This window comes from Micromesistius poutassou (assembly GCF_964030765.1).
Source record: "Micromesistius poutassou genome assembly, chromosome: 20".
Classification (NCBI taxonomy): domain Eukaryota; kingdom Metazoa; phylum Chordata; class Actinopteri; order Gadiformes; family Gadidae; genus Micromesistius; species Micromesistius poutassou.
This window is the reverse complement of record NC_140290.1, coordinates 5129171-5154245: the sequence shown is the minus strand read 5'-3', so window position 1 is coordinate 5154245 and position 25075 is coordinate 5129171. Positions and strand designations below refer to the sequence as shown.

Sequence of the window (25075 nt, the reverse complement as noted above, 5' to 3'; positions counted from 1 at the left end):
GGGCACCTGCCTGGAGGACCATCTGGGGGGGGCTGAGCTGAAAAGGTTCCTCTCCTTCATTGTGTGAGTGGTGATTACAGGTCCACGGCGCGTCACAGGACTCTATCCCTGTGCGTCGATTACCACCCCGACCCCGTTGTCCGGGCGGAACCCCCCCCCCCCCTCCGATCGGCGCGCCAGTCTGACCCCGAAATAAACTGCGGAATCTTCAGAGAAGTGTGTTTCGCTCTGGGGGGGGGCGGTCTGCCGTCACACAAGCGTTTCGGAGCTTGTGTGCTGACGCTCGGAGCCTCGTCGGTTGAGCTAGCCCTGCTCAGGTGACGTGTGCGTATCTCCAGAGCGCCAAGTACCCACGCGGCGCACGAAGCACATACATACGTTGCGTTTGACAGACTGCGTGTTCGACTAAGGGAGGCATAAGGGCCTTATAAGCAGCGCTGGAGCGCTGGAGGGGTTGGGGGGGGCCCCCAGCGCTATTAATACCGTATGCATTTATTTCAGCCTATTGATGAACCCCCCTCTGCCCTGCTTTTGTCTGTGCGTCGCTATGGCTGAGTAAATGGCAGGCTTAGTCAGACACTCCACTCAGGAGAAGGCCCTGCCCTCCGCCCATATGGAGCAGCCTCACACAGATGGAGAGATGGGGAGAGAAAAACGCAAAATCGAATGCAAGACGTCGCGCGGTCGCAGAGCAGCGAAAAGTCTCATAAAAAAGAAAATAAATGAAAAAAAAAAAGGGGATTTGCCCTTTTTTTCCCCCCCGCGTGTGTGTGCGTGTGTGTGAATGACGGATCGCAAACCCGTCCACCTCTATCAGGACAACCCCACCCCGAACACACACACACACACACACACACACACACACACACACACACACACAGACAACAAAGTACACACACTTGTGCACGCTCAGTTGCACAAACACATTCACACGAGTACCCACCCCCCCCCCCCCCCCACCACACACACACACACACACACACACACACACACACACACACCCCACCCCCTTCCTCACCTCGTTATTAAACCATGTCAGTGTGAACACCTGCCCTCCCCTCCTCCAGTAACGCTGCATGTGACACACACACACACACACACACACGCACACAGACACACGCATTGACAAACAAATATGGCACTACATTCTGCCTCATGCTTATCACACTCTTACATCAACGGCTCTGACAAACAACAACCAAGGGAAAAAAAGATGCACATTTCCTGTACAAATTGTGAATAAAACCAGTCTCAATTGTTGTTCATATTGTAACACCCATCGCCCATGATGATTCCAATAATAACAATACTGCTACTACTAATACTAATAATACTAATACTAATACTAATAATACTAATAATAATAATAATAATAATAATAATAATAATAATGAAAATTACTCAAATTGTGCATTTAAACAGAAATAAAAATGTGCTGCATTGTAACAGACCCTGGTTGTGGGGGGGGTGGGGGGGGGGGGGCTGGGAGCAGAGGGGACAGGAGGCAGGGGTTCGCCACATGTCCCGGTGCGCGTCGCTGGGCTACAGAGTGTTCCGTGGCCTCTGTCGGCAGCCGGCCGGGCCGACCGTCCAGAGCCGTTGGCCTGGGTAACAGCAACTCGCCCCCGCCAGAGATAGAACAGCGATGGAGCGATAAGAACAGGCCAGACGAAGAGGACATGTTGTCCGCCGCCACAGGACAGAATGGCGGCGCAAGACACACCGCCACACATTTGCCTTTCCCTTTTTGCCTTCCTTTTTTCCCCCCCCCCCTGTTCCGTACTCGTCAAATCGGCACCCTCGCTTCGCAGCCAAATGTGTTTTTCCTCTTTTACGGATTCTCTCACCAATTTCTTGCCGTCCGCTCAAAACGAAAATGTGCTTTTGACACTCTTTCTCTCTATCTCGCCCTGTCTCTCCCTCTCTCTCTCTAGCTGTCCCTGTCTCTCTCTCTCTCTCTCTCTCTCTCTCTCTCTCTCTCGCTCTCTCGCTCTCTCTCTCTCTCTCTCTATCTCGCCCTGTCTCTCCCTCTCTCTCTCTAGCTGTCCCTGTCTCTCTCTCTCTCTCTCTCTCTCTCTCTCTCGCTCTCTCGCTCTCTCTCTCTCTCTATCTCACCCTGTCTCTCTCTCTCTCTCTCTCTCTCTCTCTCTCTCTCTAGCTGTCTCTCTCTCTCTCTCTCGGAGAGGGACTCACTCTCTCACCTGAAATTAAACACAAGGCCAGGTGCAAACCCCAGCGCTGCCATCTGTTCACCTCCCTCACTCCCTCGCTGCTCTCTTCTCTTGATTTCTTCTACTACTCTAACTTTAATTTGTTTGTCATCAACCTTTGCTTGTATAGTCACATCTTTTGTTATCCCCCAGAAAGTAGTGGAAAGAGTCTCCACCAGTGAGGGGAGATGTTTGTTGTTTTTTTTAAAGGCAACAGAAGGTGTTGATGACATGCCTTCTTCAGGTCCCGCTTCTCCATCCAGGTTCTCTCTCTCTCTCTCTCTCTCTCTCTCTCTCTCTCTCTCTCTCTCTCTCTCTCTCTCTCTCTCTCTCTCTCTCTCTCTCTCTCTCTCTCTCTCTCTCTCTCTCTCTCTCTCTCTCTCTCTCTCTCTCCCTCTCTATCTTCTAATTGCTCTCATGTTATTCCTTTTGTATCAGCCTGGACCCTGAGATGCCAGAGTTAATTATCCTTTGGCAGTGCAGGTGCAATTAGACGACAATTACATCACAGCTGGTGTGGGTGGGGGTGTGCATAGCAGCCCCTTTCTTATCCGCATGGGCGTCTTTGTATGTATGGCTGAGTGTGTGTGTGTGTGTGTGTGTGTGTGTGTGTGTGTGTGTGTGTGTGTGTGTGTGTGTGTGTGTGTGTGTGTATGCGCACTTGCATGTGTTTGTATGTGTGTGTGTGTGTGTGTGTGTGTGTGTGTGTGTGTGTGTGTGTGTGTGTGCGTGTGTGTGTGCGTGTGTGTGAGTGTGTGTGTGTGTGTGTATGTTGACGGCTTTCATCTTTTATTTTTTGGAAGGGGAGGGATGATGTGAAGTGTGCAGAAGAGACGGGGGCGGTGGGGGTGGGGGTGTACCACAGAGGGGTCAACGTGTTTCTGGATGCTCCAGACAAGGCTTAGGGTTGTGGGGGGGGAGGGTGGGTAGGTGGGTTGAGGGAGTCACAGGGGAGAAGGGGACAGGGAGGAGACAGACAGAAAGAGAGAGAGACAGAGAGGGAGAGGGAGAGAGATCGAGACGGACAGAAACAGAGAGAGATGGGGAGAGAGAGAGAGAGAGACTGAAGGAGAGGGATTTAGGGAAGGGGGAGGGGGGGGAGCCCTGGGGGACCTGCTTGCTGATCCCCCCTCCCCCTGTCCCCCTTATTCCCCTGAGCGAGGTCAAGAAGGTCAGACTACTGTCATGCTAATAATGGGATTTATTTTGCTGCCACCCCACCGCGCTCTCCTTTCCTAGTCAATCCCCCCCCCTGCCTGTACCTGCTACATGATGTACACAACCTCCGCTGTCATCTCTCTCTCCCCCTCTCTCTCCCCCTCTCTCTCCCCCTGTCTCTCCCCCTCTCTCTCCCCCTCTCTCTCCCCCTGTCTCTCCCCCTCTCTCTCCCCCTGTCTCTCCCTCTCTCTCTCCCCCTCTCTCTCCCATCTCAAACTGAGAGGAGAGGAAGGTTGAAAATGAAAAGCACACACGCCGTTATGTACATCACATCTATAGAATTAAACAAAGGAGAAATAACCCTGAAGGAAGCGGAGGGCGTGTAGTTCATTTAGGGGGTTTTCAAAGAAACAAGAAAGAAAAAAACGGAAAAAACGACGGAAGGATCGCAAAGCGAGAGAATAATAGGAGGAAGAAGACAAAGAATCTGAGAAAAAACCCAGAGTGCTTGTCTGTGTAATTCCAAACCCTGTTCCCGGGTCTGGAGTCTGTTATTACGGAGAGGAGGCTGTCGTGTTGTATTTAGCTCAGTAAATGTCACTCCGCCGCACACCTGCTGCCTGCCTATGCTAATACGGCTAGGTTTAACTTTGATTAGCATGCTCGGGGAGGGAAAGGGCTAGATCAATAGAGAGAGACAGAGCCAGCCCAAGAGAGAGCGCGAGACACAGAGAGGGAGAGACAGAGCCTAGCCCGAGAGAGAGAGAGCGAGAGAGAACGACAGCGAGTGAACCTGTAAGAAAGAGTCAGAAGTGGAGAGGAGACTCCAGCGGTATGCCCGCGAGCCGTCTCCTTCCCCGTGCGAGACAAGGGGGAGCGGGATGACTCAGGCCTCGGCTGGGTGGATACGTCTGGATGCATCACATATGGCACATAGGGCCAGCTGACCTTTATAGGAGCGCATCAGCTTAAGGGGAAGTCAAGCCCGCGTGCCAGAGCAAATTAGTTTTGTGTTCTGTGTGTTTCTGATGTCTGTGGGGTGTGTGTGTGTGTGTGTGTGTGTGTTTATATAAAGCATTGGGTTCAGACATCAGCCGAACACGATGGTGTGTTATTCTGTGTTTGGGTGATGATACACTTACCCCTGGTAGTGTCTTCTGTTCATGCAGTGCATTCTGGGCTTTGAGGGCAGATTCGCGAGCACAGTATGTGAGGAAGGCACATCCTGGGGACGGTGAGAAAAGAAGGTGTGATTTTAAATAATTTAAATTCGCTCCACTGAATTCAGTTTTCTGGTTTTTTTTAAATACCTTTTCCTGCACGTCATTAAAACCACATCTTTGTAAAAGTGGGCAGCCTATAAATATGTAACATACATGAGACTGCTGTGTTGATTGATTACTGTTTATTTGTCCAAATCGTTTCAGACTTCAAGGCTCATAGGGAACTATGCTGCTGCTGTATTTATTATTAATCACGGACCAGCCACCAAAACGTTTTGACCTTGTTCAAGAAATGTTTTCATTCCATTTTTAATAGGTTTGATCCAAAGTCCTCTAGCTGTTTGACTAGGCGGTTGTCAGTGGAAATCTGTGTCAAATGTCTTGACTGAAACAATGGTTAAAAAAAAAAAGGGACAACGAATGTGTACGAAATTTGAGTACGTTAAGCCAAGAAAAAGTCACTCTTCTGACTGGAGGCCATGTGTGTCGGCTGTCACGCACAATGCAGGAGAGCGTCTGATTAGTCTTTAGGGCATGTACAAGGGAGAGAGAGGCGCATGCAAGTGAGAAATATGCTAATGAATGCCGACGAGGTGTTCGTTGTTATAGCGATATCCAAAGTGATGTAAAGCTGCTGTATGGGCTCAAAAAATAGTTGGCAGATGAAGCGGTGACATTTCACCATCAGCTTTCATTTGCAGCACTATTTCCACCCGCGTCTGCGGTGATATACCCTTTAGAATGGCACCAAAGGGGCAGGTGGGTATCTTTGAAGAAATGCTGGAGCACTCAACTGGTTGCAGTCAAAGGCCCCGCGCTGTCAGGAGGACGCTCACACATGGACCAGCCTCCCACTCACCCCCTCTGGCTTCCCAGACTCCCATCCGCCGGTTCCCTCTCCTTATCAATAAATGAAGACTACAAAGGGGTTCCTACCTTTGTGCATGCCCGTGTATTTGTCCTTGATCACCGTCAGCTCATAGATCTTCCCAAACTGTTCGAAGATGGGCTTCAGGTCTTTCTCCTCCAGGTTCCGGGGAATCTGCCCGATGAACAGCTTGATGGCGTCCGCCTCCTTCATTGGGAAGAGGTGGCGAGGTGACAGAGGAAGAGGTGGTGGTGGTGGTGGTGGCGGTGGCGGCGGTGGTGACGGAGGGCAGGCGGTGGGCGGAGGGATCCACTCGGTCGGGGGGGAGGGGGGGGGAGGAGGAGGAGGAGGGAGCAGCTCTGGAAGGCAGGTTCAGGTGGAGGCCGCTTGACCCACGTCCTCAGCCGTGGGAGACGAGTGGCAGGGCTGTTCACGCTGCGCCACACACATACACACACACAAGTGTTAAGACATTGAATGTTTGTCGATTCCTGACCAGATGCTGTTATATTTGTGGTCATGTACCTGAGATCTAATAGAGCTCTTGGCAGACATCGTGATTGCATGTATGTACTTTTTTTTTTTTTTTTTTTCTTTAGGCAACCGATAACCCGCCACGGTACATATACTGTGGATGGTTAATAATATATAATCGTGACCTCAATAGTTTGTGTCATCACCCCCAGATAGCTGTTGTGAAACGTTGAATGGTAAATGCATAATACAATCATAACTATATGTTTTTTTGTTTGTCCATAATCGACTACTACATCTTTATTAAAGCAAATTAAATGAATACAAAACACACAATGTATGGTAAATGAAAGGTTGTGGATAACACAATCCTTTGTTGTATTGTCCTTCATGGATTTAGACATGTTGAAGCCCATAGGCTACAGATATGTGACAGTGTGTCAATATAGACTCAAGCTGTCTCTTTCCCAACAGACGGTGACAATGACATAGACGTGATTATCACATTTGATGAAATTGTGTTAGAAGCGTACAAATATATACAACGTCAAAAAAACGTACCTGAATTTGGACTGGATGTTGTCCCCTTTTGTTCCTTCGATAATTTCTTGTCCAATTAGATTTTTTTTTCTTTTTGTGAAATGTATGTCTGGAATCTTCTAACAAGTTAGGCCTATATACCACCTATGGCAACGCAACTAACAAATCCAACGGGTCCTTTATCCGGTACGAGCGTGTTTTTCCCAAGATCTGTTTGTTTTCTTCTCTTCTTTGTTGACAGATTCTATCCGGAATTTGATTTCCGCTCAAAAAATAAAATATAAAAAATATATACGAAGATGTGGGGTGGAAAAATCCCTGATAAATAAGATTTGTTTTATATGTGAAAACGTACGCTCCCTTGAACGGTGTACGAGGAACGGGCAGTCGCTTACTCCCGGGTTGGTTCTTCTCTGCCTCGTTCTCTGTGTCTGTGTGTAGCTACTCCTTTGACGTCGTAAGCCGGTGTCTCCCTCCCTGTCGATCTCAGCTCCATCCCTCCCTTGGGTTGTACGAGCCGTGATGTCTTCCGCAGGGACCGTCTAAAAATCATTCCCAAGAAACTAGACACACAATTGGAAATCAAATTAATACAGATTGTCCAACATCTTTATATGCACGTGGGAGGAGTTGTAAATAGAAACATATGGTAGGCCTACATCGTTCCTTTTTTTATTTTTGAATTGAATGTGATGAGAGTCAAACTGTGTTACGGACCGTTGGATCCGTGATGTGTTATGTACTAACAAGAGACATGCAATGTGATTCCGACATAGCTGATTCACCTTGATAAAAAACGGTGTAGTAGGATACAGGAACGAATGATCATAATAGAGCCCTACGGTTCATGTGGGGCAGATAAAAAGAGCGATGGATGTTTATTTTGCATATCGGAGCGCTGAATGTCGTGCTGGGAAAACACATGCAGACGGTCCCCGACATCAAGGCACGCAAATCCGTCTTTTGTTCTCGTGGTAGAGCTGGCCGTGGTGCTGAAATACGTGTCTGTCACATGCGTGTGGAAATAACTATGTAATCATGACAGCATACAAGCTGAAACATTGATCCTCATCCCTAAAATGTTCATCATTAGAAGGACTCGCGGCTTTTTTTGTTTTATTTTATCAGCGACCAAGCATGTAAACAATAAACCCACATGACTTGGTACACAACCGACATGCGCACACCAAAAAAAAAAAGAAAAAAAAAAGGGGGGATAAACTTCAAAGAGTCACGACAACATACTACAGCTAGCAATGAATGTACCATAACAAGAATATAGTAGGCATACATTTGGCGTTTATTTAGCTCCCCACTCTATGGGGGGGAGGGGGGGGGGAATGAATTCAAATTCACAACATATTCTCAGACTTCTTAGCTAACCTCAAATGGCGGGACTACCATCTGCCATCGGTTGCTAAATCCTATCTCTGCCCACGACTGACCCTTCAGCCCCAATATACTCGGGTCGCTGAAGGACTTTATCTAGCAGAGATCATCCCGCGCGTGCTTCGTTTATCCGTGATGTGGCGCCTCCTGGCCACGCCCATCATTTACATTTAATTTATTTTATATATATATTACCATCGGGTGGCAATAAATTAGCCTATTATTGCATGATATTGGTATGGTAATGTGAATATTAAAATCATCACATTAATTACATTTTAATTTGCACAATTAATGTATTTAGAATACAATTCTCAGAATAAAAAATATGAAGTAGGTAGCTTACTATCCTCAAATTAACGGGTTGTCGTTTGTTTTGAATATGATTTTTGGACATCGACATAACAGTGAATCATGACTATGATTCACCAGTCGAATAGTAGGCCTAAGTCGACACACTTAAACACAATCCACAAATAATAGACCTACACACAATAAGGGGAAAGTCGTTTTTATTGCATAAAAAACATACGTCAACATGTAACACTACATTTTATAAGGGTTTAACAATTAATATTAGATTTTTTTGAATTAACAACATTGGATAGGTATGTGATCGATGTGTGCCTCATCAAGCAAGAAAGCCAAATGTCGTGTTTGTGGTATACTTACTCAAACCGACTCGTCCATTCAACTTCCCCGTTAATTTTCCTCCAATTCAAATCTAAAAACAGGTAACAATATTTAAACAAAGAGTGATATCTGTGATCGTCTTTTCAGCAAAAGCAAGCAAACAAACAGCTAAAATAATAGATTAAAGGGCACATGTTGAATATGATTCATTCATACTAACGTGAAAATGGCTGAACAAGACACGGTCCCATCTTTAGGTGAGATTGGCCAAGGCCTGCGAATGGGGGGGGGGGGGGGGGGGGGGAGGAGTAGAGAAGAAAGTTAGATTAGTAATAAAAAAAAATCAATGATTGAACAAATTAGGCGATCATTATATACAGACATGCACTAAACGTAAGCAAGCCATTACACGTAATGCATCGTTGAAGTGCGTCAATATGTTACGGGTCGACGCGTCTGGATGTCATCCAAACATAAACGCAATCTAATGTTACTACCACGCCGTTTGCCATTGACACCAATGTGCGAAGCATCACAACAAGTGTGGTAGCGTTAATGCGGACAAACCATCCCCGTTTGAATAGTCAAGCCATACAGTAAATAAATACGAAGAAATGGGGGAAAAGCCCGTGCTTTAACATATCATTTGGGCCACGGTGTTTGTTTGACGCGATGTGCTACAGTAGCCTTACTAAATATGATGTAACCTTTGGGAAAAGATCTACTGACACCTAGCGGCAGGATTAGATATATGATAGTATTCTGAACAAATAACGCACTACAATGTTTGACCTTTAAGGCCTGTAAAATCCAAGTAAGGGTGAGTCCTATCTAAGGAATCTTCCATTAGACAACCTTGTATTGTTTTCAAATAACGGGGTAAAATACATTGGGGTTTATATAAAATCGAATACATTTCCCAAAAAAGTGTATTAAACATTTTTACAATTATGGCTACAGCTTTGGGTTAAAGTGTTTGTGTTAAAAGTTATTTTAAGATAAAATGTAGGGAAAGTGTGGGGGGAAATTTAGCAATTAAAAACAAATACTTTTCAAATAATAGATTTAGGTACATACTGTATATAGAAAATACAGAGAAATTAAGTATTTGTACTTTGAAATCAATTTAGAATTTTGATTCGGATTTTGCTGTTCAGTTCAGGAATCCCACTTGGAGACGTTAGGGAAAATATAGGTTTGCAAGGGTGTTACACATTTAACTGGCCTTGCTATTACACTACAATAACAATTAAGGCAGTAGCAGCCCTTTGGATTTTATAGTATTGCATAACTATTGAGAATTGAGAAGGAGTTTTCAAAAAAGCTCTTTGTTGAATGCATTGCTAATGGTTATCATTCTAAAATGTTACTATTTCAACAAAGTCATTTCAAATAAGTTTGTTTTAATATGTTTAAAATAAGAGTGGACAATCAATTTATTCAAATTTGGCACTTTTTTGATCCGTTTTCTTCTCAAATGGATAAAAAATTGTTGGAATAAACAAGCAACCACTCAGCTATTAGTTTCGTCTTTTGTGACAAACCAAAAACACTAAATTGTTCCCAACCAAACTAAAATTACTGCTGAATAATTGAATCTGAGGGGATAGGAGAAACTTAATACCATCCAACAAGCATTTGCACCTAATTACAAACCCTATGGCGCAATGAAAGATAATTCGCTGCTCTAAACGGTCGAAGTCCCTCAGGATGGAGACAGAACATTTAAGGTCCAAACTAGAATACGTAACTACCACTGTGCTGAAGTTGGCTCAACCATTGTGACCTGAAGAGTAGTTTGACCTTTTCACTCGCCAAAGTCGAAATTAGCAGAAAGACTAAAATACAAAAATATATAGATCCTGACTTGATTCTTTGTATTTTCACATGATATTTCAGTTTATTTAAACTATAACATTAATTTAATTAAAATGTTGCAATCATTTTTTTAAACATTGTAGCGAATAGCAATAGTCTTAGAAAATCCTCTTTAATACCTCCTGTTTCGATATGTGATGGTTTATGATTTCAGGCAGTGGAATGAAGGCAGATGAATAAGAACACAGTCTTTTTAATGTCAGAGTTTTATTAAGTCAGGACAAATAAAATGTTGCTGGAGAAGAATCTTCGTCGTCTTCCAAAATGAACTTCGTATCTTCTCCGTCTGTTGTTAAAGACAGAAAATCCTCCCAAAGACCCATTTCTCTCTCTTTAAATTAAGCTGCAGAACCATCCTCTGAGCTACTGGACTATACGCAAGTCTGTCGCCGTATTTAAATCATCGCAGTAACAAGGAAAGCGTCACTTCAAAACACAACATTTGGTGCTGGAACACTTACAAAATTTACTTCCCTGGCCGAACAAATGTGTATTACTGTAAAGAGGCCCAGAATATCTAAAATAACTCTTCGCGACAACATTGAAACAAAGTTGAGTTTTAGAGCGGTGAAGACTATCGGTTGAAACGAGCCGTTGAAGACGTTTTCACAGAGAAACAGTGGAACAATAACTAGATTTCCTGTCAACCTCAAGAGAAAATAAGTACTTGGTCAAATTCAACTGAAAAAATGTTTTTCTTTTTTAAATAACTAAGTTTACTTGAATGCATGCACAGTAGCATGCCATGCAGCTCTTGTGGACTTTGCCAAGACAGAGCTCCATTATGAACTCTAATATAAATGGATATTAGAATAGAAACAAAACAACTTAACAAAAAAAGTGAATTTTAGATAGCCACCTCTTATATTCTTTTATCTTCTGTCCTCATCCGTCAGCTTGGCAGCATCCTCTCACAATCTCCACTTCCATTGGCTTCCCTCTGGCTTCCTGTTCAGGCTTCCTCTGCTCATCCTCGGCTGTTCGCCGGCTCCCCGGTCCAGACTCACCAGATAACCAATTTGCTTTCGATTTCCAGATTGTCTTTCTGAGCCCACTGCAGCCTAACCCCGTCCAGCCTCCCTTCTGGTTCATGTCTGGGCTCCACGGCCCGCTGGCGTCGTCTTCCATGAACGTGCACATAAGAGTTTCTGTGCAATTTGCCAAGTCAGTAGCGGGGTGGGAGGAAAGGTCTTTTCGGGGGGAAACCGGGACCCCCGGGACCGCCGGGCCCCCCGCCTCTTGGACCCGGACGTTTGCCTCGTAGCCACGGATCGGGCCCGCCGCGGAAGGGAGGGAAGGGCGGACCTGGGTGCCTGGGCCCCCTCGGACGAGGGTGGTGTCCCGGGTGGAGCATGGGCCGGAGGGGAGGTCGCGGGCCAGGGTGCCGCATTTCAGGATGGGGCGGCGGCGGCCTCCTCTGGTGCGAGACAGGAGGGGAGTCACGGGGGTGAAAGTCATAGTGGAATCCTTCGGACGGGGAGAGGGGCCCCCTCGGGTACCCGTGGGGCGGGCTGTCCTCTCGGAAGTAGGGATCATCCGGGCGGAAGTAAGGGTCGTGGGGGGGCTGGAAAGGGGGCCCTTCTTCCTCGTAAGGGGGAGCGACGGGGCGATAGGGGCCCTCGCGGTAGTGCCCGAGGTCGTCCTGGTAGCGCGGGTCATCCGGGCGAGCCAGGTCCTCCGGGCGACGGTAGTGGTCGTCACGGCGCTCGTACAGAGGGTCGTCAAGGCCGAAAACTGACTTGTGCTGGTGGTCGTGGACCACCATCCCACTGATGATGCTGTCCGCCTGGGGCCTTGGAACGCCCTCCATCTCGGGGTTGAGGGTGGGGCGATGCTCGCCTGCGACTGCAGGATGGGGCTCATCGAAGCCCGCTGGTGGCGGGGGTAACCTGGGAACCGGGGGGAGGTTACTGTTGTAAAACTCAGAGGTGGTTCCGGGACCCTGCTGAGTAGCCAAGCCGTGCGGCTCCTGAATCGGATCGTGTTGGTAGCGGTACCGTCCCGGTGGTTCGTCACCGCCCCCTGGTGTGACCGCGCCGTGGCCCCGGTTGCTCTCGTACCAGCCCCTGTGTCCATCGTCCCGGAAGCCCTCCCCAGTCTGGTTGCCGCCGGCAGCGCCCTGGCCGCCCCCCGTGGGCTGCAGGCGGGACCCTTGCTCTGCAGTAAACGCTTGGTAGTGTGCAGCGGGGGCCACCGCCCCAGGGATGGCCATCTCCTGGCCAGCGGGTCGGTACGGCTGGTAGCCCTGGCCGTTGTGGGGCTCCCCTTGATGCTGCTGCTGCTGCTGCTGCAGGCGGGGCAGCTGTGCGGGCTCGCTGGGCGCACGCCAGGTGTTGTTCTGGTACGTGCCAGGAGACGGGACGTCCCCCGCCGCTTGGGCAGACTGTTTTGTACTCAGCGGCTGCGGCGGCGCCGCCAGCGACTCAGAGGCGAACTTACGCGCTGCCTGGTTGTCCATTACCTCGTCCTGAGTGGGCGTGCCCCCGCCCTCGTCCCGGACGGGGGTCCCGTCGCGGGTGTCCGTTCCGGCCCCGGGGCTGAGGGTGTGGCTCACACCCGCCGCCGCCGTCTTCACCGTGTCGCCGCCGAAGCTCAGGTTGAAAGCACTGAAGCCCGGGTTGCCCTGCAGGAAGCTGTGGATCTTGGACTCCAGGCTGTCGGAGGCCGCCGCCGCCGGTTCGGGCTCTGGGGCCAGGTCCATGTCCCGGTGAAGGGCCTGCACCAGGGCTGAGGCCGCATGGGACGCCGCACGGGAGGGCGCACGGGAGGCCGGGGGCGGGGCCCCACGGGAGGGGACGGGGACTTGAGGCCGAGGACCGGCCCTCTGCTTCGCCGCAAAGGCTGATGGAGAAGGCGCGGGGGGGAGAGAGGGTGGAGGGTTGCCTGTGGCTGGTGGTGGTGCTACTGCGGCTGCTGCTGTTGTTGTTGTTGGTGGTGGTGCTGCCAGGGTGGAGGGGGGAGGAAGGGAGGGTGGAGCTTTGCTTTGCTGAGTGTCAGCAGGGACTTTCTGAGCTGGCCTGTTTAGCATAGAGGTCAGGCCTGACGGGGGTGAGGAGAAAAGGGAATAACGATATTTTAAATAAGGAATTAGAGAAAACCAACATCTGACGCTAGGAAATCTGATATGGTCATATAACGGGAAAATAAAAAATAAAAACGGAATGCCTCAAGATTTGCACTCAATATCTTGACATTGAAATGGACATTGAAATGGATAATAATAATATTTTGAATTCAGCAATTCCCATCCATTCAGGGTGGCATCTCTGACAGCTCATAGTCATGTGGATTAGGAAACAAAGCATATGGCCTAATTACTTATGCGGTACAATAAGCAGAGTAAATTGTATCCTGTTACAACGCTTGCTTAAAGACGAAGAAGAACCGTGCAATGAATAGTCCATCACATAATGTCGATATACAACAATATATGGCCCAGCTCTGAGGTCAGCATAGGGAGTAACTACAACTCACTCTGCATGTTTAGAAATGGCTCATGCTTATTGGATAATATGGATATCCCTCCTACCCAAAGACAGTAGGGGGCGCATCAAGAATATATTTCCATGCAAGAATCGTAATACTTCGCTTCCCTGATTCTGAACCAATACAAAAGTTCCAAAGAGGTATTTATTGATTAGGTTTGGCATTGTGTGTTTACATTATGCTCAGTTCATATAACTTTATCCAATATAAAACATCATCTTATACACACACACTTTAGTCTGCTTTCATGCCATTATTTTTTTCAATATTGCCTTGCATAGTGCCGAGCAGACTTGAGTAGATCCTGAATTCAGTACCCCCTATGTAGTGAATAGAGAATGGCTTCAAAATCAGGAATCATTAAGAATCTAGAATCTAATTGTGACCTCAGGAATCAAAATCCTATCAAATCTTGAGATATGACACCCCCCCCACCCACCCTACTACTCAGTAGCCTCTGTTAGGTGTGTGTTCTCACCCTGCAGGCTACTTCCTTGTCCTTGGACTTTGCTCAGAGCACTTAGGAGTCCTTCGGCGGTCATGTCCCCCTTGGACAGGCGGTTCCCCAGAGAGGCTGCTGGGGCCGGAGGGGTGGGGGCCGGGGATGGAGAGGTGGGGCTGTCCAATGCTGGCCCTGAGGAGAGAAACAGGGGGGTTGCAGCCATGGTCAAATGACGTACAGCAATACACGCATTGGATCGACAGCAAGACAATGTAACAACGCACTCGCTTTTACATGAACACAACAGATTGCCGCTTTTACATGAACATGTTACATTCTCTTTCTGTAGATATCGGCTACAACCTTGTCGTGGTTGACCACTATGCACAAACTCCTAGTTAGGACACCAACCCTAGATGTGGCCTCAAAGCTTGTATGCACACACACTCTTTTGAGTATGAGCCCAAGCTTCCCCAAAGTCATTACCAAATCCCCGGTAATAGAGGAAGCCTCCCAGCTAATGCTCTGAAACAGCAAGTGCACTCCGCTGCACTTTCTGTACAAGTTAATCAAGTCTGAGTACCAATATGTGCTTTACAATTGGATAATCATAGCCAATTACAGTCCTCGTATATATATTTATGGACAACATGGCGGCCAGCACTCACCGGTGGTCTTTGAAGCGGAGCTCAGGCTGTTGAGGAGCGCACCGATCCTACTCAGGTCCACGGTAGCCACGCTGGCTAGGGCCGGCGCTACGGCGGGCGGGGTCGGGAGGACCGGTGCGAGCGTGGCTGTCAACGACGGCTGACCGTTAGCTGCCACGGGATTGGCCACATGGATGGGCGGGGAGGGACACGTGACTTGCTCCTCAACTGCAGACAAGTAACAGGAAAGAGGAGGGCGTTAAACATGGGGGTTACTTGGAATGAAAACGCTACAGTTAGCCTCTTGTTAAGCTACAGAGTGTGTGTCTGGCGAATGAGTAGCTTTGGGCCTACATGAAATACTTTCTTTCACTACTTTGAATGGAGAATGAATGGATCTCTGTCAGCAGAAGTAACTTCCATAAATGCGTGCGATTGTTCTTCAAACACTAAGGTTTCCACTAAAAAAGAAACGTATGAACGTTTCCGATGGCACTCCAGTCTGCCCTGCCCCCTTCGTGTCAAAGCACACCTTGGGGGACCTTGTGAGTGACAGTTTGGGAACGGCCCCTGGCCGACATCCCCGAGCCCTCCGCCTCTACCGTCGTCTCACCTATGATGCCGCCGCCCTCCGTCTCGTCGTCCGACAGCTCCATGTCCTCCACGTCGCGGTTGTCGTTCTCGCCGACCGCGGGGAAGACGGGCGGCGGGGAGCCCCCGGGGGAGGAGAAGGGGCTGGGGGCCGGGCGCTCCGCCTCGTCGTCCATGGCGGAGCCGTCCAGGTCGGGGTCCGGGTGGGACAGGTCCATCATGCCCCGGAAGGGGGACTCGGAGCCAGTGGGCGACGGGGCGTCGGCGGAGGGCGACGGGATGGGAGACTCGTCCAGGTCGGGCAGCGTGCTCTTGAGGGCGTCCAGCTTGCGCTTGAGGTGGGACACCCGGTTGGCGAAGGTCTGGTACGCCTTGAGAGGTCAGCAGACGGTTGTAAACGTACTGGACAAAGAACTTGTTCTTATAGCCCGTGTTGGGCTTCCACTGTCAGATCCTGAATGCACTGCATAGTACTGTGAACTGCACTTGTTGTAATGTCTTCTTTTACATATTTTTGCCTTGTTTATCTATTTATTATGCGGATGGAGGATCAACTTTTAGAAATATCTCTAAGGGTGGTGTACTTTACACCACACACACACACACTGTGCTATGGCCAATCATTGCATGGCAGAACATTAAGGAACCGTTAGTCCAATGGCCTCATCAATGTTAGAGCACCGAATAACATTAACTGGCTACTACAGCACCATGGGTGATGTTTGGTCTGTACACTCGCCATTTGATTTTAGTTTCTAGTACCTGGGACCAACCCAGATACGGTGCGGGTGTTCATTCACTTACATTGGCTACAATCTTGACCTCCTGGTACTGCATTTCATAGAAGATGTCTGCGTTGCCCAGGGCTTCCAGTAACCCAGAGCCTCCCTTGCTCTCTTGGTCCAGGAACTTGACAAAGTCCTGCAGCTTGGTGCTTCCCTCTTCAAAGTCCCGGGAGAACCTCTTCCCTCCGGCCTTGTCTGCAGAAATCAAATGTAGGTTTAGGTTACTCTTTCTTCTTCGTCACTTTAGGATCTTTTTGTGAGTGGGATATGGCTGATGGGATGAAGCCACTGGAATACACTGGGAGCACCTTTGAGCTTTTTGAGTGCCGCCGAGCTGCAGACGTCCACCCTCATGGCGGCCAGCTGCTTCTCCCTCAGCTCCACCTCCTCCACAGAGCTCTTGTAGGTGGACAGCCGCTCCACCAGCGCGGCGGGCTGGAGCACAGGGACAAGGCAGCAGACAAGGGGGGAAATACACTCCATGATTACACATTGTGGAAAGATCAGGCAACAATAACAGGGTCATTGGCATGTTCGAATAGGAGACATAATTACATACAAATATAACATTTGCACCAAATCAGACGATTGTCCACGTGACATTGAAGAAACTTCCTTGTGTTTCAAATGCCTCCTTTGCATTATCCGTGAAATCAAACCAAATTCTTCGATATTTTTAAGCATTTCAGTAGTAACACGTAGTACAGTGTATTGTCTTGGATCAGCTATTGAAAGGCACCATTTCCAGGCTCCAAGCCAACACCTCTTGTCCTTAAACAAGCAGTGTGGCGTTTAATATGAATGGATAGCTCAGAGAGTATATTCAGCACATCCCATGCCCTTTATATCACATACCAGCTTTTAGGACTCGGGGCTGCGCTCAAGAGCCTGAATTATTGTCCTGTGTCGAATTGACCTTGAACGGCGAGGCAGACTCAGTACCCGTCAGCACCATTTATAGACAGAACAGCAGGGGTAAAGGGTTATAGTCCCAAAGGCTTTACCCCCGGCCTGGTTCAACAAGGCTTTCCCATTGTTGTTCATATCTGACCTACTATTCTCCAGTTCTTTATAATATGTAGACTTTGTTGACTTAATCAACTCACTATGGTTTGATCATAATTTTCTACTATTACTGTTATTACAGACATTGCTACTATTACAGACATACATATACCTCTAGAGAAAATATGATATGTTATTATAATATATTATTAATGGCAGAGTACCATTGGCAAAGTTCAGACAGGGGTTACAGGTTGGATCAAGTTCACTGCTCACCACAAACTCTGCAACAATCTTGGACTGTAGGGCAGCTTTGGAGTCAGACGGAGCTGCAAGAAAATGAATGAAAATGTTGAAAATAAAAAGCAATAACGTATACAATGCATCTCTGGAGTTATTCTGCATTATGGAAACATATGCAAGCTAGTGATGCCAGATAAGTAAGTAATAAACCGCTCCGGGGTGTCCCTTTATTGGAAAATAATGTACGATGGAGCTGGCGATTTAGCAAAGGAAAAGCAGAGGTATATTTTCTTAGTACATTATTAAAAATAATATATTTAATAAGCTGAAATGTAAACACTCTTCTGCCGCGATTTCAGCATATTGTTTTTGCGTTGGCTAGGAAACATCTGGTTGATGGTTGTAGTTGACCGGGGTTTTTAATGTAGAATTTGTAACACATCAATAGTAACACAACGTCCCAAGGCAGAGGTGTTCCGTTAATGGTAAAGAATGCACCCTTGGAACAATACAGGATGAAGTATTTAACCACGGTGTGTTATAATTTCAGACTTTTGAAACGAAAAAAATTTAAACAGATCGCATTATTAAAACAGTTCACTTTTCACTTAACCGACCCGTTGAGTTTTAGCCTAGTCCTAACTAGACCTTCGTACTCATTTCATTCATACCGATGGTCTAGAACAGCTATAGAGACAATGATTTCTCACTTGAAGGCGGGTGCTGTTGAAGTTTAAAACCTATTGGCTCTGCCCAGTGCCACTCCAGATCTGCCTTAACCAATCGCTAACGTTTGGTTGTGACGTATTTCATGCTTAGCAAACTCCTTCACCACTAACGGAGCCAGCTGGAAAATTAAACTTTTTCTGAATCCCGTGGGAAGAAGCGCCACAACATCTTGACCACCAACAAAAAAATAAATCTGGCTTTAATTTATCTATATTCGGCAGAGTTTCCACAACAGACCGAATAGCTTTCTCCATGGTCTTCCTGCTGCTTCCTGGTATTCGTTTGATTACAACTGAAACTCGCGCACGACCTGTACGTCACTGTTCTCAGGCCACGCCTCCTGTTCGCTGATTGAAGGGACAAACTTGAGGGAAAAGAAACAACGTTCGAACATACAGCACTCCCAGACCTAGTACTGAAGTGAAATGAAAATTGAGCAGAAGTACGGAGGCGGGCGGAACCAGGCTAGTTGAGTTTCAGTTTACCAAAAATAAAGAGTCTGCACCAAAATAAAAGCATCAAAAGCATCATCGACAAGTAATCTAATGCCATCCATCTATTGTTGTCAATAGTGATTGTTTTGGCATGCCAGTCGACTTTTCAAAAGCCTCTATAAGAGGTCTTATTTTCCGGATGGGGCCTATTAAAAATACAGTGAGAGTGCTTGGACAGTCACTTCGTCGGCACAACAAAACAAGGGACGGCCTACTTTTATTCTCCGCCGGTGTGTCGGGAGGAGACTCTTCCTTCACCTCCTCTTTGAGGTAGCCCTTGAGCTCACTGATCAGCGCGCCCGTGTAGATGCTCCTCTCCTCCCAGATGGACAAGATCCTCTCCACGGACCGGAGCACCTTGGGGTTGCCGTCGTTACTGCAAGGGAGGGGTCGGGGGATTAACACAGAGCACCTGAACACAAAACACCTGGCACCCTAGCACTGATGGTATAGCCACTATATTGAAATAGCATTGTTCACTCGACTAAAATGAAAATATCTACATTATCCCCTCACACAATACTGTTAAGTTAAAGGTCCCATGGCATGAAAATTTCACTTTATGAGGTTTTCTAACATTAAGTTGAGTTCCCCTAGCCTCCCTATGGTCCCCCAGTAGCTAAAAATTGCATTAGGTGTAAACCGAGAAGTAGCTATCTTACTCCGTTTTTGAAAAAAGGATCACTGAAACGCTTTGATTTGGCATCCGGTCAAGTATGACGTCATACGGGACCAGGTTACATCCCCTTTCTCTGCTTGGCCCGCCCAGAGAATTTGGCCCGCCAATGAGACAATGAGCTAGGACCTTGCGAGCGCCAGATGTGTGTGTGTGAATACACACACTGTAACGCAAGTGTTCTTTGTTATTTGGATAACCGTTCTGCTGTTGGTGTTATGGCACATAACACGCAACACAATGACGCAAGCTTGCGTCATTGGTTGAGAAGGAATTGGGAACCGCGAAAATGGAGGAGAAGGGGATTGTTGCCCGCGATTGTTGCCCGGGGTTGTCTGCGTCGGGTTGGTTGAGAAGGAATTGGGAACCGCGACATGGAGGAGAAAATAATTGTTGCCCAGGATTGTCCGTCAGAGCCGGGCAACCCCGGGGGCAGCCAGCGGCCAGCGGGGCTCCGACGGACCGCTGCCACGGCAGCGGGGCTGGGCGGGCAGCCCCGGGGGCGGCCAGCGGGACTCCGACGGACCGCTGCCACGGCAGCGGGGCTGGGCGGCCAACGTTCAGCAGGCAGCCCCAGGGGCAGCCAGCAGGGCTCCGACGGACCGCTGCCGCGGCAGCGGGACTGGGTGGGTAGCCCCGGGGGTGGCCAGCGTTCAGCAGGCAGCCCCGGGGGCAGCCTGGGCAACAATCCTTTTCTCCTCCATGTCGCAGTTCCCAATTCCTTCTCAACCAACCCGACGCAGACAACCCCGGGCAACAATCGCCTTCTCCTCCATTTCGCGGTTCAGTCTGTACTTAATATTGACGTGGAAGTGGAAGAACCAGAGGCGTCTGAGAACCCGACACAGTCGTTTGAGATGCATAATATCATCCGGAGGAGCAAACAGCTTTTGACCATGATAATATATATTATATAGATATCTAAATATAATATTATTTAGATATAGAGCTCCAGGACTCCCGCCGGAGCACCCAGAGTGTTCAGTGTTCCACTGTAAACACTAGCGCATGGTACCGTGGCCGCAAGCTGCTCAGGGCCACACCCCCACCCTCCACCTTGACCTGCCCCTAAAAACGGCACGTTTGTGGAGCGCTCATTGTGGGACTGGCTCGTAGTGGCTGTAACTCTGCACCAAGGCTGAATTTCTTTAACGTCTTCAAGTACTATATTAGGGGCCCACTGATACCTATATTAAAGCATCCATAAAATAGCATGCCATGGGACCTTTAAAGTGTGCCAACGTGTGGGTTCAAGCCCTCCTGTATGACGAGAGGTAAGAGGACTCAAAAGGTTTGAGCCTACTGGACTGGAGCTCAGCTCCAGAGCTATGTGCGGCGTGTCGGACCACTCACTTGACCATGAGGAACGCGTCGGGAAGCATCTCGGCGAAGGCCGTTCGGTACACGATGGCGTTCTTCCTCTTGCAGTTCTGGATGATGTCATTGGCCAGGTACACCAGGTTAAGCCGGTGTGCTGCATCAGCTGTTGGACGCAAGAAACAAACTGAGTGGGAGCAACGAATGCTAATGCACGACTGCATGTTAATATATTGACAACGACATTATATTTGGCTTTGGTGATATTCCCATCATGGATACCAGAGACAGTATTAACAAATCCATGTCTTGCTAAAGATCTGCCTGCAAACATGAGTCCAGTAAAGAGATCAATATTTTGACATTTTCATAGCACAAGATGTAACTGGATTCCGTTTTTTACCAGTAAAACAAAAACAACCGTTAATAGAAAAACACTTACATTCTGTACTATTTACAGTTCAGTTACAAACAGTAACAAAATCCTCTCACGTGTCCGCATGCTCATTTTAACAGGCCAACATTAACAAATAATGTCCTTCCTTCCTCTCCCTAAAGGTTCATCATAAATGTGTAACTGGCTGCTATTGTTTTAGCAGTGGAGGAAGTGTGCAATATCAAACGCAGGCTCCAACATAACTCGTCCACATTGTTAAGAGACCTTGTGCAATGGTCAAAATTTGCTATGCTTGGCAAGAATAAAGACATGATTAGCAACATTAATTTGATGTAACAAACAATAAAACCAAATGATTGCACTCTGAACCATACGGGATTAACCACATGGCATGGTAATATGGATGATTATATATATGTATTTTTTTATGATCATTTCTGTAGGGAGAATTCTTAATTGTCTCTGCTGTAAAGAGGACAGTTGTCTGCAATTATGTCATTTAAAACACATTTATTGCTAGCATTAATTTGGGCAGAACAATGTTTAATATACACTAATTAATTGAATTAATTAATTTAATGCACTTAACAAACTAATGATGGAAAAGATAGCATAATACTACATTGAATGGTGTATGACTAAACAATACTATTTAGTATTTAGGGCCGCTTACTGCTTTAATTAATATTTCAAATCAAGAAAAATATTCAAACTGTATGCAACAAATTGTGACAAGCGATGGACCAATAACAGTGTGACATCTCATAAAGACAGAGGTTCATACACAGCTCATAGACAACACACCCAGGAAACACACACGACGGACACGTTTCCAGTTCACGTAATCCGATTTGTTATTTTCCATGAACCCTCTAATTGGCTAAAAGTCACCCTTGAGTAGGCCTATCCACAAAAGACATTGTCCTCTTATAATATACATTAAGCAATATGGACGCCTGAATTGACAAGGAATTATAATAATAGTGGGTGAAACTATTTGTAGTCCCTTTTCAGTCATCAACTATTGAACACACAACAACCAAAAGTGTCCTCAAGTGGCCTATACCGTTCCAAGACCAAATGCTGGTCTGAAATACGTGAAACAAATAAACATGCCAATAGGGGCAATGAGCAGAACTACATTACCAAGACTAGCTTTGTAGTATTCACAAGAGGACAGTGGAGGAACCATTCTGAGAGCTTCCGAAGTGACAGACATATTTAAGACAACAAGAAGAATGAAGTTCAATAAATGCAACGTATCAATACTAATGCATTCATGTTAGAAAATACCTTGGTTATCAATCCATGGACTGAACCAAACCTATCCATAGCATATAACTGAAGCAGACACATAACTGCCCTAGCCATTAATCATCAAATTTCTCAGTAGAAACGGTATCTCTACAAAGGAACAGGCACACCTACACCCTATAAACCAACCTCTTATGTAAATAGATTTGGATAAAAGCATTCACCACATACACATCGCATAAACATGCACACACTCAAAGTCCCCCAAAAAAATAAAATTTAAGATGGTAACCGATATCAATTATATTTCATTATAGCTATTAGGGATGTCTGTAGCAATAGCGTTACATTAAATATACATGTGAGTCATCTTACTTCTTACAGCTCCTGCTCACAGTTCAAAAGCTCCCATTTTCCTGCAGTTTTACATTAAGCAGAGACTTAATTGCATGGTTCTATATAAACACTAATACTTTCATTGTTATTGTTTTTAAGGAAAAAAAAAAGATAACCAAGCAACATTGAGAACCTAACGGTGTGTCTGACGGTCAGAGAGAATCACCTTGTTGATCCCGGAGAAGTGCAGTCTACTACAAAGAATACTTGCCCTTTAGTCCAATGAAGGCTTCAATCAGTGTGATTGTTATTTTGCAATATTGCAATCGCACTGTTCTACCAATACTGGTTATACGTAAAATATTTAGACAACTCCTAAAACATCTCACAGCATTGGCAGGGTAATATAGGCTAGAGGTAGCACTCTTGCATGTTGCACATGCATAATATCCAGACAAATTGTGATGTGGAAAACACTCATTTTCACTCAACACAGTGCTGTCATCTCACCCTGTTAGTAGTAGACACTCAGATCCTGTCATTTATTTAAAAGACAAGCTTTCCCCTGATTACTGTGGTAAAATATTCATTTGAAAGGTGAGAGCATTTGCTTTCACTGAGTTTGTGTTACAGGAAACACGCTTCAATTGGCCACAATACATCTGCAAGACAGGGATCATGGTCAAATGTCAATATATCCTTACGAAACATTTGATCTTACACATCATACTGTTTGTAATAAACTGAAACATCACCTCAGACACCAACACATGCTGATGCCATTAAGACACCAAAATAGAGTGATTGGAATTTCAAGGACTTTCATTTCAAATTAAATAGGTTGTCTAACATGAAAATAATGTATATTTAATGGAAGATTAATAAGATCAGAAAATGTGATTCAGATCCGGAAGACAGTATTTACATTAATAATAACCATAGACGGCCAAAATCACTCGGCTCATATAATACGCACTGGCCAGCCATGAACATGATCCCTTATCTTAACGCAACTACAGAAGGTCAGAGATAAATTCATTAACTAGTGAATAAGAAGAATAAGTCCAGTTTTGAAACAAATCATTCAGTAATTTGCTTCATGAATAACCCTGACAAGAAATATGATACGAGTACGAGAAGTTGGACAGCTATGGGTGCCGGATGGGATCGAAGGGAAATGCATTTTAACAATTACAATTAAAGTCCAACTTTACGAAACAGATCTGGCTAACTAGTTATTATCAGTCTGTCTTCTAAGCAGGTGCTGAGCCTGACGAGCTAGCTGGTGGTTACTACCCGGCTGACTTCTGAGCGGCTTCTGAGCCTGACGAGCTAGCTAGCCAATACCAAACAAGCTGTTATTCCATTATCAATGTTGGACCAAACACAAGATCATTCTAAATATATTACAAATAGTTATGTTTAGTAGAAGAAGTAGAACCATATTTGCATAATTATCAAATATCTGTTACCTATAAAATAATTAATAGTAAAAGCAAGCATGGCTAACCAGTTCGAGATGAGTTAAGCAACTTACATTTCCTTAACCATTTCATCCAATATCGCACTATCATGTTGTGAAACTTCTTGTTTTCGATGCACCATGTCGATAGTCCTTGTATTGAGTCCATCGTATTCGAAACGGTTTGAAACTTCTTGTCTAGTTTGGACTCTAGAGAGCCGCCAGAAGCGCCTGATCCTGCAGCCATTTCTGGAGGAGCTAGCGCTGCTTACGACCATCACCACACGGTTAGCCGTAGCCGGTTGCTACCTGCTAGTTCGGCTAGCCGACACGACCAATGCCGGGGAAATGTGCTCGTTCCGTATGGTAGTTAAGGTATTGTACTTTCTGCCTTTATAAAAAGGAAACTAATCCACCATACAACAAATCAATATTGAGTTTGAATTTTCATTCAACAGCTAGAGCTAAAAGTTGTAGTAGCGCTGTGACATTGTGAGTTGGTCTCATACATCCATTGGTCTGATTAACCAGGGTCTGTTTACTCGTCTGTTGCTCGTGGAGTCGCTTCCGCAAATACAGCGCCATTATCGCGCCACCCAGTGCATGTGCATCTTTTGTTTTTTAGCGCCCCCATCTGGTAGACTATTCCAAACGTTAATCGTCTGGTACGTTATCTTTGTTCAATGTAGGTTTAGAGTTCAGATGGCAGTAAATTGACCAAAGATATGTCATAATGAAAAAATTAAGGTATAAGCATGCATTCGCCAGTTATTAAATTTGCCTGCCCTAAACGACTTAATGTAAAGATCTCTGACTAAACACATCATTACAAAAACCT

At 46.4% G+C, this 25075-nt stretch overlaps 2 protein-coding genes across 3 annotated transcripts in view; both read right to left on the bottom strand.

Annotated features, from left to right (window-relative positions):
* The window catches only part of LOC311365301 (CUGBP Elav-like family member 3), a gene marked incomplete at both ends in the record, with an annotated part of 9793 nt that extends 4121 nt beyond the window's left edge, over positions 1 to 5672 (bottom strand). The window contains 2 exons of the mRNA XM_084484818.1: positions 4511 to 4593; positions 5528 to 5672. Of these exons, the coding sequence (XP_084340944.1) occupies positions 4511 to 4593; positions 5528 to 5672 (228 nt within the window). The remainder of the gene's footprint in view (positions 1 to 4510; positions 4594 to 5527) is intronic.
* Positions 5673 to 8445: 2773 nt separating this feature from the next.
* On the bottom strand, positions 8446 to 24726 carry rprd2a (regulation of nuclear pre-mRNA domain containing 2a). 2 transcript variants are annotated; one of them, XR_014639353.1, is made up of 12 exons: positions 24313 to 24726; positions 20825 to 20954; positions 19011 to 19171; positions 17606 to 17658; positions 16633 to 16759; positions 16344 to 16519; positions 15562 to 15910; positions 14970 to 15176; positions 14338 to 14493; positions 11233 to 13412; positions 8716 to 8769; positions 8446 to 8586 (listed from the first exon to the last, which is right to left on the bottom strand). XR_014639353.1 is itself a non-coding variant. In XM_084484651.1 (10 exons), the coding sequence occupies exons 1-10, from the start codon at positions 24482 to 24484 to the stop codon at positions 11539 to 11541; spliced, it is 3405 nt and encodes a 1134-aa protein (XP_084340777.1). In that variant the 5' UTR covers positions 24485 to 24726; the 3' UTR covers positions 10571 to 11538. The 2 variants fall into 2 exon arrangements, 1 of the variants encoding a protein (XP_084340777.1); XM_084484651.1 differs by lacking the exons at positions 8446 to 8586; positions 8716 to 8769 and having other exon boundaries at positions 10571 to 13412.
* Between the last annotated feature and the right edge of the window lie 349 nt (positions 24727 to 25075).

Coding starts and splice junctions, on each gene's coding strand:
- rprd2a (XM_084484651.1), bottom strand. CDS start 24,484: ATGGCTGCAGGATCAGGCGCTTCTGGCGGCTCTCTAGAGTCCAAACTA. Junction 20,955..24,312: donor GATGAAATGGTTAAGGAAAT/GTAAGTTGCTTA, acceptor TGCGTCCAACAG/CTGATGCAGCACACCGGCTT. Junction 15,177..15,561: donor GGAGGGCGGCGGCATCATAG/GTGAGACGACGG, acceptor ACTTGTCTGCAG/TTGAGGAGCAAGTCACGTGT.